The sequence below is a fragment of the Echiichthys vipera genome (assembly GCF_963691815.1).
Source record: "Echiichthys vipera genome assembly, chromosome: 8".
Lineage (NCBI taxonomy): Eukaryota > Metazoa > Chordata > Actinopteri > Perciformes > Trachinidae > Echiichthys > Echiichthys vipera.
The window spans coordinates 3,511,882-3,526,177 of NC_139833.1; the positions used below are offsets into that span (position 1 = coordinate 3,511,882).

General features: G+C 44.9%; 2 protein-coding genes across 2 annotated transcripts; both read left to right on the top strand.

Annotated features, from left to right (window-relative positions):
• Window positions 1-22: 22 nt before the first annotated feature.
• pbx2 (pre-B-cell leukemia homeobox 2) lies at window positions 23-7,905 on the top strand. Its single transcript, XM_083918493.1, has 8 exons — window positions 23-313; window positions 1,215-1,288; window positions 2,526-2,770; window positions 3,466-3,656; window positions 4,470-4,605; window positions 4,806-4,947; window positions 5,500-5,594; window positions 7,103-7,905. Exons 1-8 carry the CDS (start codon window positions 63-65, stop codon window positions 7,181-7,183), a joined length of 1,215 nt encoding a protein of 404 aa, XP_083774619.1. The 5' UTR covers window positions 23-62; the 3' UTR covers window positions 7,184-7,905.
• A 3,937-nt stretch (window positions 7,906-11,842) lies between these two features.
• LOC310950088 (uncharacterized protein) lies at window positions 11,843-12,965 on the top strand (the record flags this gene model as incomplete). The annotated part of the gene is made up of 3 exons (XM_083917751.1): window positions 11,843-11,887; window positions 12,092-12,187; window positions 12,444-12,965. 3 exons carry the CDS (start codon window positions 11,843-11,845, stop codon window positions 12,963-12,965), a joined length of 663 nt encoding a protein of 220 aa, XP_083773877.1.
• Window positions 12,966-14,296: the final 1,331 nt, after the last annotated feature.

The following is a 14,296-nucleotide window of genomic DNA, read 5'->3' on the forward strand; positions in this document are numbered from 1 at the left end:
TGTGTGTCTGTGAGCACAGCCGGGCACCAGCAGCAGTCGTCGCCACTGTGCGTCGCTGAACGATGTTGCAGCAGCAGCAGCCTCTGACGGGCAACGGGCCCTCCTCCAACGGCCGGGGACTCGGCATGAGCGGCCACCCCGGGATGCACACCCTTAACTCGGTTCATCAACCCTCCCAGCGCCGGTCGGACGCAGGAGACCCAGCCGGCCTCGAGGGCACAGAGAACGGACATGAACCCCGCAGAGACATCGGGGACATACTGCAGCAGATAATGACCATCACCGACCAAAGTTTGGACGAGGCACAAGCAAAGTAAATAAGAATTACATTTATTTTATTTTTTTGAATCTTTTTTTGTTGTTGTGCAGCTTTGTCGAAAGTTTCCTCAACTTCAGTCTATTGTTTAGATTATTTTATTAACTTTTAGCAAACTGCAGCAAAGGAAAACAAAGTTACTTTAGTTATAACCTGTGCACATTAACACGGTGTTGTGTTCGTCCCAGTCTCTTTCGCTGTCATTTACAAACACATAATAATGCGCTTTAACGTCGCCTTAGCCTTTGTTAGCACTGTTAGCTCGCCCACCACAGCTAACCAGGCTAACTAGCTTAGCCGAGGCTAACAGCTAGCGCTATACTATGAACGATAAAACGGTATTTTACATTCGCACGTTTAGACTTAATTATGTTATAAGCTAATACAAATACGACCTACGTTACTTGGTTGTCGTATACACACGGTTTACCGGGAAATAACTAGCCTCGTTAGCACATAGCAAGCTAACGTTTGCTAACTTTAAGTAGCCATGCTAAAGGTAAGGTTACTTCAATTCGTGTTTTTGTTTTGGTCAATTAGCATAACGCCTGTTTGTGTTGACGTTAGCTTCAAGTTAGCTTTATTACAGCACCCTTTGCACTATTTTAATGTTAATAATAACATTTCTCTGTGTTTTTATATATGTATTTATACTGTTTACACTCCTGTACATACATAGATATATAGATAGATAGATAGTTGTATGTATATAGATAGATAATAGTTAAATGTTTACCTTTGTTAAGTTTGCTATCCTTGTTTCAGCTCTCTGTCTGTTTCTGTGTATGTAAACTGAGAGGGACACAAAGCCAGAGTCAAGCTCCTTGCATGTGTTCAGTTGCTTGTTCATTGAAGCAGATTATGATTCTTAAGTCACTTTATCTTTCTTTATTCACAGGAAACATGCGCTCAACTGTCACCGAATGAAACCTGCATTATTCAGCGTCCTGTGCGAGATCAAGGAGAAAACCGGTGTGTAAAAGAGTTTTGTTGTTGTCTAACAGCCCGTGACACGTTTCATTATCAACCCACCTCTGCTGAGTTTAGCTGTGCAGTGGTTATTAGACTGTGTTGACAGTGTGTCATCACAATCTAATACAATCAGAACAAACACACACACACACACACACACACACACACACACACACACACACATCAGGCGGAGTAACTCAATACTTGCTTTGTCAAAAGCAAACGTGAAACAGGAAGATGAACGTAATGAAGAAAGCTATTATGTGAAATTCCTTTTGGTATAAAAATAGAGTCAAAGTGCAGCAGCTGGACAAATAAACATCCAGTGCCTAGAGGCTAATCCAGTACATGTTACAGGCGGATGCTTGGTTTGAGAACCCTAAAGTATTTGCAACAGTTTATTTTGCAGAAAAACAAGAGGGTGGTGAGTGATGCTGCTTGATGTTTTCATTATGTTTAAAAAAGGCCTTCCTGCAAAAACATTTTTAAAGTTACAATCATATTTGTCCTCAGTCCTCTGAAATTGCCCTGTAATGTGTTAATGTGGGTAATAAATGAATATTGATGAGTAGCGATGCACCGATCCGATCCAGTCATTTCTTCTTTATTAATATCATATACAGCAATACAGTGCCTGATCTAGTCACTTTAATTCTATTTTTGCAACACCGGTTAGGTTTCATATTACATTTTAAAATATATCTTTAAATTTATCTTCACTCTGGAAACAGACTCATAAACATCCTCAGCATCGTCCGGCAGATGTTAAAGGACCTCAGCCTCCTCAGGAAGAAGAGTCGACTTTGGCCCTTTTTGTAGACAGCCTCTGCTTTTCTAGTCCAGTTCAACTTATTATTGAAGTACACCCCCACGTCCTTATACTCCTCTACAGCGTCCACAGGAGACCCCCTGGATGGAGACAGGGGCACCTCCTCATCCTCATCCTAGGCTCCAGCCTGACACAGGTGTTTTCACCCTCCTCAGATCCACTACGAGCTCCTTTGTTTTAGTAAGCCTAAAGGACTGAACCAAAGCAAAGTTACGTTGATCCACAAGTTGCACTAAAGGAGGAAAGGCATGCATGAATTCATGATTTGTACAGGCTTCAGTTGACTTGAATGGGAGATGGAAGGAAATATCCGCAGGACAGATGTGTAATGAGACTTTAACACAAATTCATACTGTCTTCTTTTGCTATTTCACCCATGAAACCAATTGACATCTGTCTCATTGACAGGCCTGTCAATGAGGAACGCCCAGGAGGACGAGCCTCAGGACCCTCAGCTGGTGCGGTTGGACAACATGCTGCTGGCGGAGGGTGTGGCGGGGCCGGAAAAGGGGGGCGGGGCGGCTGCTGCTGTGTCTGCTGCCACCAGCTCAGGAGGGATGTCACCTGACAGCTCGCTCGAGCACTCCGACTACAAAAGCAAGTTGAGCCAGATTCGCAGTATCTACCACACTGAGCTGGAGAAGTATGAGCAGGTACCGTGTCGCAACAGGAGACGAGCGCTGACATTGTCCGTACACGCTTGCCTGTACTAAAGCTGCTCGCCAGAAGCGCAATCCATTGGCATGTTAGGTCTAGAGTTCAGTCACATTGATTTCCTTTGCTGAAGAATACACCTCTGTCCTTATGTTGCTGATCAAAAACACACCAGGTGTATCTTTGTGTGAGACGTAACTAGAGTAACACACATTCCAGCCCTTTTGTCTGCTGTTATTCAAAACACCATTCAGTCATGTTGTGAAATCCACGATTTGTAATCCTACTCATCAGCAACATACAACACATTTTCCTGCAACATGAATTAAAAGCCTAGACGTTGTGTAAGTGGCCTGAACTTGTTGCACATTTAAAACATAAAGCAACCCTTCTGCAGTTGCATAGAGCCGAGCTGCTTTGTGGTTCACTTTGATTTATCAGTGGGACGTAGCGGTTATGCTAAGATCTTTAGTAGTTATGCTATTACATGCTTATACACGCTTACTGACATAACACTAATAAATAGCTGCTATTATTTCTGAATGTTTTGATGTGACTTTTTTTTTTTCTCTACAAGCACAAATGCCATGTTGTAACACTCAGAATAGGCTTCTATGACCTTATCACGTAGCTTTATTGCTTTACACATGTCTGTCCTTCACTGTCTGTCGTTTCATTGGCCTCCCCAACCCAGGCGTGCACCGAGTTCACGACCCACGTGATGAACCTGCTGAGGGAGCAGTCACGTACGCGGCCCGTGACTCCGCGGGAGATTGAGCGCATGGTGGGCATCATCCACCGCAAGTTCAGCACGATTCAGACGCAGCTGAAGCAGAGCACCTGTGAGGCAGTCATGATCCTGAGGTCCCGCTTCCTCGACGCCAGGTAAGCACGCGTGGATGCACTCAATTTTCTGTGGTAGAGATGAGCATATTGTACCAACAACCTACGGCATTAACGACATACATTCAGGGCGCACTCACACTGTCCCTCTGCACCAGGCCAAAACAGGTTTTACGGGTAAAGTCTAGTTCATTTGATCAGTGTGAGTGCAACCGCTCCGTGCCTAGGTGCGGCCAGCTGGCCGTCCACGGCCCGTTTGAGAGAGGTGGGCTTTTGTAAAGCGTGTTTGCACATGTACATGTACGAGCGTGCGCACGTGTACCAGCATGAGCGCGATGCCTACGGCAGCTCTCATGTCATTTCCTGTGCGCCTGTTCAGACATAGAAAAAAAAAAAAGACGGACCATGCGCGGACATTTAACAACAACAACAGCGGCGAAAGGTTCACGTTGGTGTGATGCGGAGGTGGAGTGTTTACTGCAGATTTGGTCGATGAAAAGATTCAAAAACAGTCGACAAGACGCACAAAAGCTCTGAAAAACTATGGAAAGATTTGTAAACAAAGCCACGCATCGCCATGACGTCAATCAACGCGTGTGACGAGTTACGGCGTGATGCCGTATGGACAGGCAAGAACCATTCGCCGAGGCCCAGGTAGTGTGAGTACAAACGGGTCTGGAAAGGGGGACAAGGACCCTAAAGCCTGGGGCGTGGTGCGGAAGGACAGTGTGAATGCACCCTCAGACCTGTATTTGTGTACAGAAAGGGCCTGGTAGCATTATTTCAATTATCTTTTTCAAACAGGAAACAATCGATGATGCTTTAAATACTTATCACCCGTTTGTGTCTCACCAGGCGCAAAAGGCGCAATTTCAGCAAACAGGCCACAGAGGGCCTGAACGAGTATTTCTACTCCCACCTGTCCAACCCGTACCCAAGTGAAGAAGCCAAAGAGGAACTTGCCAAACAGTGTGGAATCACCGTCTCCCAGGTAACCGGCAAAACTACATTAAATGGTACTGTACTTTCAGTATCAATCAATTTCTGACCATAAAAAAATAAATAGCTATATGACACATTTCTTTAACACCCCGAGCATCAATATCTGCATTACATGTTCTGTAAAAGAGTTCTCATATTGGAAATCATGTCTGGCTCTAACCCTGAGCCTGTATTGCTTTTACCTTCCAGGTCTCCAACTGGTTTGGCAACAAGAGAATTCGCTACAAGAAAAACATCGGCAAGTTCCAAGAGGAGGCCAACCTTTATGCCATGAAGAACGCCCTGGGGGGCCGACCGGGCGACGATTCCCCGCACACTCCCAACTCCACAGGTACCAAAAGACAAAGGAAGCTACAGTGTGCAAATCCTCGCCTTGAGGCAGTTTCCGCCCTTCTCTGCCTCTTGTTTGTCCCTAAAGTTGTATCTCTCATATGTCTCACCTGAAAACAATGTGTCACCTGAGGCTCAGGAAACGGAAACTGTTTGTAGTAAACAAAGACACGTATGCAGCCACAACAGAAATGAGGATTTTGGTGTGTGTTTCTGAACTGGTCTGTGGCGCCTTTACCTTTGCTTAAGTCTTTTGTTATTTTGCGTAACGTGCTTGCTCTGTCGCTACTAGCCTCGCTTTTCATGCTACATCTTTGTGACTTAGTTGCTGGAGAGCTAGTGTATGAACCATCATGTGACAGCTGGGGTAAAAAGATGCTGTACACAGGTCTCAAATTTAGGTTTGACATGATAAAAAGCATTTTCACTCACATTTTTGCAGGTGTTTGTTCCTTTCCAGCTTCACATTTAAAGGCAATACAATACATTCATACTATTGCGCCCTAAACTGCTACAACACTGAAACTGCTCTCTTGTTTTTGTCTTTCTTTAGGGTCTGGGTCCTTCTCTCTGTCCGGGTCAGCTGACCTGTTCCTCGGGGTTCCACCTGTAAACGGCGAGCATTCTGCTTACCAGATGGGAGTCCAGGTACTTTATAATCATGAAGTAGATCCACACATATTAAGTGATAAGGCCGGTTACATGGTTTATTTTCTTTCTGAAACATCAAAACCAACATTGAAGGGAAAACCAATTGCTTAATGTTATCACGGTTTCATTTTTTCTTTTATCAACAACTCATATGGGCTCCAACTAACTTTATTCAGACTTCAACAATAGCTTTGATTAGTCTGAGCAGCAGTCCAAAGCCCAAGGATATTCAGTGTGCTATGATGTAAGAAAAGGAAAAGCATCAAACCCTCACATTTGAGAAGCTTGAACTGTCAAATGTTCAGCATTTTTGCTTGAAACTCGCAGAGAGTTCAAACCTGCTTGTCAAACTCAACATTAACATCTCTTCAGACAGGCAGACGCCATCTTTGTTGTTGGTTGTGTGTTAAAATTGCTTTGGGGCAAGTCTGACATCAGACAGACGGCTGCTGCTGAACAGTGAATCCAGTTCAGATCCCAGCTCTCAGGTCTTGGATGCCAGTCTTTCCAATAAGCACCTGAACGCACCATCAAGAGGAGTTTCTGTCCGCTGCATTCCCTCGAAATGTGACAGAACTTTGACAAAACCAAACGTGGTGTTTATTGCGGTGAATTATCTCAGTTATGTTTTGGGGTTGTGCGTCCATACGTCCCATTCTTGGGGATGCAATATCTCAGGAATCCCTTGAGGGAATTTCTTGTGGCTCAAAGATGAGAATTAGATTTTGGAGGTCCAGGGCCATTGTGGCCTTGCATGACATATTTTTTGGCCGTAACTAAAGAATTCATACGCTAATTATGACTAAATATCAAACAAATGTCTAGCAGGATAAAGTTTTGACGTGGTATTTTATATCACAAAGGTCAACTTCACTGTGACATCATAATGTTTCATGACTCAGGAACAGCAGGGGAGACGTTTGGTCCGATACTGAATTGGTGACAGTCATCTTGAAACTGTGGTTGTTTAGATCTTCTGTGCTGCCGGGTGGAAGATGTGTGTGTCAAGCATCAACATACAAAATACACTTTCAAAGTCTTTGCTGCATGGATTGCCATGGGTGTGAACTGCAACCTTACTGTTGAAGAGGAATGCAACTGCAAACTGCAACAGTAGCTACTCCGTTAATATGAAATCAGTCTGAAACATCTTGAGATTGTGTACAACAGTTAGCTGTTGTAGCCTCGGGGAAGACCCAGGACTAGGTGGAGAGATCAGATCTCCACACTGGCCTGGAAACACCTCAGGATCCCCCAGTTAGAGCTGGTTAATGTGGCCCGGGAAAGGGAAGTTTGGGGTCTCCTGCTAAAGCTGCTGCCCCTGAGACCCGACCCCGGATAAGAGGCTGAAGATGAGATGAGATGTAATGTTAAAATACACCGATGTTGGTTAAGGTGTTAAAAAACGTGCTAAAAAATGACACGATGACAAAAGGTACAGCGCAGCCAGATGACGCATGTTGTCCTCTTTGACGGTTTGTGTGTTTCTCTTTTCGTTTTCTCAGGCCAACGGCAACTGGCAGGGTCGAAACTCGCCCCCGTCTGGCGCCTCGCCCCACAGCGACCGCTCGGAAAACTCTGACTGACGGCCCCGCCCACTGGCACAGAACGACAGCGACGGAAAGATTGACGACGGAAAAGACAGAAAGAATGAAATCACACTTCCCACTTGGCTGCAGTTGTTTTTCTACGTTGTTTGGTTTGATTATTTGAAATGTACGTTGTATTTTTGTTCTCTTTTCTCACCGCTCAGCTGGGTCATCATTATGTTTCTATGATTCGCTGAGTGCACGGATGGTAGAGTGTGCGTGTGTGTGTGCGTGTGTGTGTGTGTGTCGTGTGCATGCAGGTGTGGTTTTCTCATCAGGGTTGCAGGATTTGTTTCTCCACTATTTTTAACATGTTACTGAGGTGTGTGTTTGTGGCTGGGGAGGGGGAGGTGGGAACAGCATTATCATTGTTTTTAGCACACTATATCATCACTATTATTAATATTATTATTGCTGTTTTATCATTAGTGCTACAACTGTTTTAATTGTAACGGCGCAGAAAGAGAGAATGCATTTAGTGAATGAGAGGACAATAGAGAAAATCCAAAGATTACGTGTGTTTGTTTCTCTTTGATTTGTTTTGTTTGGTTTTTCTACCGGGCTTCTGTGTCCCTGTAAAGCGAATGAGGTGTGTGTGTGTGTGTGCGAGTCCATATCAATGGTTTGAATGCGTATATCAACAGTGCTGTCTTTTTCTCTGTACAGTGAAACACCTGTATTCTCTCTACCTCTTTTACAATAAAGACTCTCTGTATTCACAACCAGATGGCGATCGCTCCAGACTTCATTGCAGCTAGCCGGGCAAATAGTTTCAGCTTTGTGTGTGTGTCTTTCCCCGTCCGATACAATGGAGGTAATTGTGGCTACGTATTCCCTGAGGAACCTAAGACATTGACGAAAGCCCTCCATCCTCTCTGGTCTTGTGCCTTTCGATCCATTTACTCTTTTAGCCCGTTCTGTGCTTCTTCTTCTCCTGGTGGCTCTATCTTCCTCTTGTGTGTCCCATGTTAAAGCCTTCTTGGTGGTTGATGTTGTTTTCTCAGTACGTGACAGTCCGGTTCCACTTTATCCTAATTTGAAGTCCAGGTAAGTGTGTTGGTGATCATTCCAGGCCACTAGAGCTAGACACTAGATTCCCAGAAGGCGTCAGAAGCAGCTGTACATGAACGCCTGCAGTCTGCCGAGTATGTTGGTGCTAATTTTCTTTTGTTCTGATTCGTACAACAGAAGGAATTTAACAGTCATTCATTCATTCATTTTAAACCGCTTATCCCGGGGTCGGGGTCGCGGAGGGGCTGGAGCCGATCCCAGCTGACATGGGACGTGAGGCGGGGTCCACCCTGGACAGGACGCCAGTCTATCACAGGACACATAGAGACGAACAGAGACAGACAACCATTCACACCTACGGGTGATTTAGAGTCATCAATGAACCGAACACCTGCACGTCTTTGGACTGTGGGAGGAAACAGGAGAACCCGGAGAAAACCCACACAGACACGGGGAGAACATGCAAACTCCACACGGAAGGGCCCAGGCCGGGATGCGAATCTGGAACCTTCTCGCTGTGAGGCGACAGTGCTAACCACTACACCAGTCGAGTTGAAACATTGCATTCTGGTTTTGAGTGCTGTTGTTTTTGCTTTCCAGATGTCATTCAGGATGCTGTTCTTGTTTTTCTTATGTCTTCCTCTGTTCACAGTAATGATGCTCTTCCGGTATGTAAAGCCGTGCACCTCCTCTTGGGTATGATCGTTGATTGTTGGTGCATTTGTTCTTGTTATTCATTCTCTCGGCTTTGTTTTTGATGTGTTGATCTTGTGTTTAGTGTCTCTCATATCATCCCGTCTCATCTTCAGCCACTTATCCGGGGTCGGGTCACAGGGGCAGCAGCTTTAGCAGGGGACCCCAAACTTCCCTTTCCCGTGTTGAGTGTAGCAGCAGTTCTTTCTAGTTTGTGGGATTTGTTATCCTTTATCTGTCAGTGTGTGTGCAAGTAGTGCTTTATCATCAGTAAAAAAGTAGATCCTATAGCTCGGGGACGGGGAACCCTGCTCCTGGAGGGCCACTAGGTTTCTCCTGCTCTAACACACCTGAGTCTAACGATCATTAAACTCCTGACAAGCTTCAGCTGCCTGATAACGAGCAGAGCATTAGACTCAGGTGTGTCGGAGCAGAGAGGAACCTAAAACATGCAGGACAGTGGCCCTCCAGGAGCAGGGTTCTCCACCCCTGCTCTAGCTGCCCTGCCAGGCTCCACTGTACGCTGGTCTGTTCGATGAATGATCCAATCTACGCAGAGGAGGAAGAGCAAACATCCCTGTCTACTCCAGTCTGGACCTCGAAGGCCTCTGATGGACATCCTTCAAGGACAGCGGAGGTGAATGGAATTGTATTTATGGTGCTCAATAGTGGTGATGGTTAGAGCAGTCGCCTCATGTAAAGAGGCTGAAGGTCCTCGAAGCAGTGACCGTAGGTTTGACCTGCGGCCCTTTGCTGCATCTCTCTCTCACCCCATTTCCTGTCTGTCTTGTATGATAAAAGGCTTGGAAAAAAAGAGAGAACTGTGTCTTTATAGTAACAAGAGCCCAACTCCTCTGGTTAAATCCACACATGTCATTTTCACTGAAGGGACCTTTTTATATTGAAGAAGTAGATCCAATGAAAAGTGGGCAGCATGTTATTGCAAACGTGTCCAGTGTGTATATGTATATGTGGCTGAACTAACAAGTGTGAAACTGCCCAACAGACTAAATATGAATTAGTTTATTTATTTATAATGGACTGAAAATGTGTTATGGAGTTTGCACCAATGGGCTCAGACGGAGCAGTTCTGTCAAAGTCCAGTTCAAACATTAATTTCAACATATATTGGTACATTGTGCTGACTCGGTGCATATTCCTTAGCCTAACATGGAAACTTAACTGGCAGTAAGCTACAATTTAAACTTGATAAGAAAAACGTTGTATGCAGTGGAGCTGGGAACTGTTAATAATACCAAGTTGTTGGCAGAAAAAGAAATAGGGCACTCTTTCTTTATTGATTTGAATTTAATTGTCTATTGTCATTGTACCAAAACCATCCCTTAAAGTGCAGAAATAATTAAACAAAAGCATCAAAAAGAAAAGGCCAGACCTTTAAAAGACACATTTAAAACGACATGAACACACGGTAGCAGCTTAAGGAGACAAAAACAGAAGATTGTAGAGTCCCTGAGCATCATGTGCCATCATAGGTAAAGGTATTTGCTGTGTGCAGCACTGTTGGATAAAAGCTGTTCTCTCTTGTTAAGATGTGATGGGGCGTGATGGTGTGGAGTTCACTGCTGCAGGATCCATGAGTCCCAACAGTGATTCAATCAAGACTTAATTAATGAATCTCCAACAGCAAAGGACCCCCGTTAAAAACGCTGCCACGTGTGTGTTGCCACTGTCTCTCCGCTTTCCCACGGTCGCCTGGCAACATCAAAGGGTCTCCACGAGCAAATGTGTGACAACTGTGGCGTTAAAGGGCGCGCCAGCACGAGACAGCTGTGCCCAAATGGCACGCGTGGTCCATTGTGACACGGGGGTGCGAATGCAAAGTGTTAAACCATTGTTGCGCCTTCACCCCGCGGACCGACTCACAAACGCAAAGGCGTCACGTGTGGTCGGCAAAAGTGTCAGCACTCGCCGTAAGTGAGCGCGCACTTAATGGAACAAAAGAGACTTTAAGCAGAGAAAGAACCAGTCAAAGGGGATGATGGTGAGCCACGTGTGATGAATGATTTTTGAAAACATAAAACCCGGGCTGTACTTTCTCAATTTGGCCCCAGACTCGTCGTTATGGACCGAATATGTCACAGGCTTTGGGACATTAATAAAACAGAGGGACAGATGGACAGATCGATGGATGGAAGTGCCAACGCATTCAGGCACTCGCACCTCAAATGGCGCACAAATGCTTCACGCGCGCTGTGGTGCAGCTGTACAGACTTTACTGCATCCAAGTGACTTCACGGACAAACCCTATCAGGCTATTTATAGCACAAGAAAAGTGCAGTCTTATTAGAATATAATATTAATATTAGGGAATGGCGATCCAAGAGGGCAAAAACACAACACTACTCACAACTAGTAGTGTCATATCAATTTAAACTCAAAGTTATTAGCAATGTTTTACTTTCTATGTGTAGACTTGGTTTTGTTTATGTAATGCAAACAGCATTTCACACCAAGTATCATAAAAATCACTGGTATTTGGGGCAACCCTAAGGTGAGGTTATAAACATATAAATATAAATTCATTATATTTAAAGTATTTTCCTGTAATTTTACGCACGGCTTTACGCGCAATATGGAAGGTCCCAATCATTTGTGTCTTGTTTTTCTGTAACTTGGCACAAACTGATTTGTTGCATTGTGGTGATTAATCAATTATAAAAATAAGTCAATTAAATTAAATTAAAGTACTGGGAATACAAAACTGTGGGGTCACGGATCTTGGGGGAGCGGGTGGGTCGTTGGTGGTGGGGCATGTAGGTGCGAATGTAAAACTTTGGCCGGGTGAGAGGGAGGAGCCTGAGGGGCTGGCTGCGTAAAAGAAGCCGCCTGGGACCAAGGAGCCGCATTGCCTGATCAGTTGCAGACTGTGAAGGAACCTCTTTGACCTGTTACCACTGGATAAGGACAAACCTCACTGGGACTCCGGCCACAATGAAACTGATGGAGGAAACAAAGGATGCAGCAAACGAAAGAAAGGTAAAACATTGCAGTACATGTTAAATACATGTCTTTATGTATACTATAGACTATACTGCTATTGATACAAAGATCATGATTGAAACTACAGAAGTATCTTTATAATTTGACCTTTTTAAGCTGGAAATATTTTTTTAATCAGTCAGTTACATTGAATCCCCCACCACTGCACATTTGGCTCATCCACGCATGTTTTTCTCCAAGTTAATGAAATCTCAGGTGGAGAAACGTCGAAGGGAGAGGATGAACCACAGCCTGGAGCGCCTGAGGACCATGTTGCTTCAGGAGCCCCAACAAACGGTAAAGACAATACAATGAAAACACTTTAAGTGCACTTAAAGACAAAGGACAAATGAGAACATTCAGAGGCTTTCAAATATGTATTTATCTTTACATGCAATAAATCTCTCCGTCTCAATCACTAAATCTTAAATAATATTATTTTGTAAGAACACAATTAAACATAGAATTGGTACGGTAAAGAGAACCCTTGTGTGGCGTTCAGGTCTCTCACTGCCAGCAGACTCCATTAACTCCTACTGATGTTTTCATGCAGGGTGGGACTCAGCACAGAGTGGAGAAAGCTGAAATACTGGAGCACACAGTCCTCTTCCTGCACAACACAGCCACGGGGGACAAGACGAGAGCCGAAGGTGGTGTTGGAGGCCAGAAACCCTCCTTCCAAGACGGCTTCTCCACCTGCCTGCAGACAGCTGCTCACTTCGTGGGACCTGAAGGGAAAGGCCTGTGGCTCGGAGCAGCGCTGAACGCATCTCTCGCCACTCGTTTTTCCCATTCAGACTCTGATTCTGCAGGTGTCCACAGAAGAAGAACCGAAGCCCCTTCCTCCAGCTCTCTGCCACACACAAAGTCCATTCTCCGGATGCTGAGGCAAAAGTCTGAGCTGCACACACGAGGCTTGAGTGTTGCTCATCCGTACCAACTCCCAGTGCAGCCGTCCAGAACTCCTCAACAGGCTCAGGCACAAAATCAGCTCGAGATCAGACGAGTGAGCAAAGACAGCCCACCCCAGAGCAGCCTGGCCGTCAGTCAGACTTTGTGGAGGCCCTGGCCCTGATCGCCTCTGAAACTGAACTTTTTGATGACTCTAACAGCTGATTAATATTCACTGGTGCCAACCGTAATGTTCCTTAATGAATACTTGCGTTGCTCTCTTGCAAAAAATGGCCGCTGACCTTCCGATGACGCTTAACGGTGTCTGTGTTCAACCTCAAAGGGCCTGTAAATAATGTAAAAATCTAATTTGTATGTGTGTATGTGTGATAGGGTTGACTCCTCTTGTTTAATGCTTTTGAACGAGTGCAGTCAGTGGAGCAGCCATCTCTTCCGTGGACGGCACGAGGGTCCTCCCAGAGTTGGACGCACGTTTTAGAGGTGAGTGACCTGGAGCCGGAGAGTTTCCCTCCTCCTTCATGTTCAGCTGTAACTCTGCCACGTGTGCTGTCGTGATTCTGGACGCTGAAGTGGATCATGATTGAGTGTCCATTCATTACTTTTCCAGGTGTTGGACCTCAGGGTTGGCGGCTGCAGGAGGGCCACATGCAGCCCCCTCACGCTCACCCGTGTGCCATGATGTCTGCAGGCATTACTGACACCTGCGGCTCCGTATTCTCTTTAAATATATATCTTGTCTATTTTGCACACTAATTTATTCTCGATGTCTCCCTATGGTGAGCAGTATTCCTGTCTTTTATATAATAAAATAAAAATACTTCCTAAAAGTCATGGTGTCAATTTATTATGTGTGTGTGTATATATTTCCTATGCAAGTTGCAGGCCTTTTGTCTGCACTGACAGCTCTTTTTAGTGGGGTTCAGAGGTGTGAAGCGTGCTCTCCTGCAGAGCGACATCCTCCAGGTGTGAAGTCTGCCCAGGAGGTGACACAGAGTCAATAGCAGCTCTCGCTTCAAAGACATCAAAGATAAACCAGGTCATTCACTCCGTTTGAATGCCTTTTTAGGATTAAACCAAGAATGAAGAAGACAATGTAGCCTTGGGCAGCCTGTGCATCAGGTTTACCACAAAAAAATCCAAATAAATAAGCAAATTAAATCAAATAACAAACCGAGGTTGAGCTGCAGCAGATAACCCTGGCACAGAGCCTCGTCCTACATGTCTTCTCTTGAGGAATCTGAACTTTTCTGTTCCTGAAAGTGAAGTAAAGTTTATTTATAGAACATTTGTAGCTTCAGAGTCATTGCCAAACTTATCCTACAGCCCTCAATGTCACTGCTTCTCCAACTAAGACTATGTACAGTCTAGATTAAGCACTGTAATGCCATGTACCATAGTTGTTAGGGGTTTGCCTCACCTCATAACACAATCAAAAGACACATAATAAGAAATAAACACACACAATCTGCTATAACCCCCACCCCAGCTCCCATA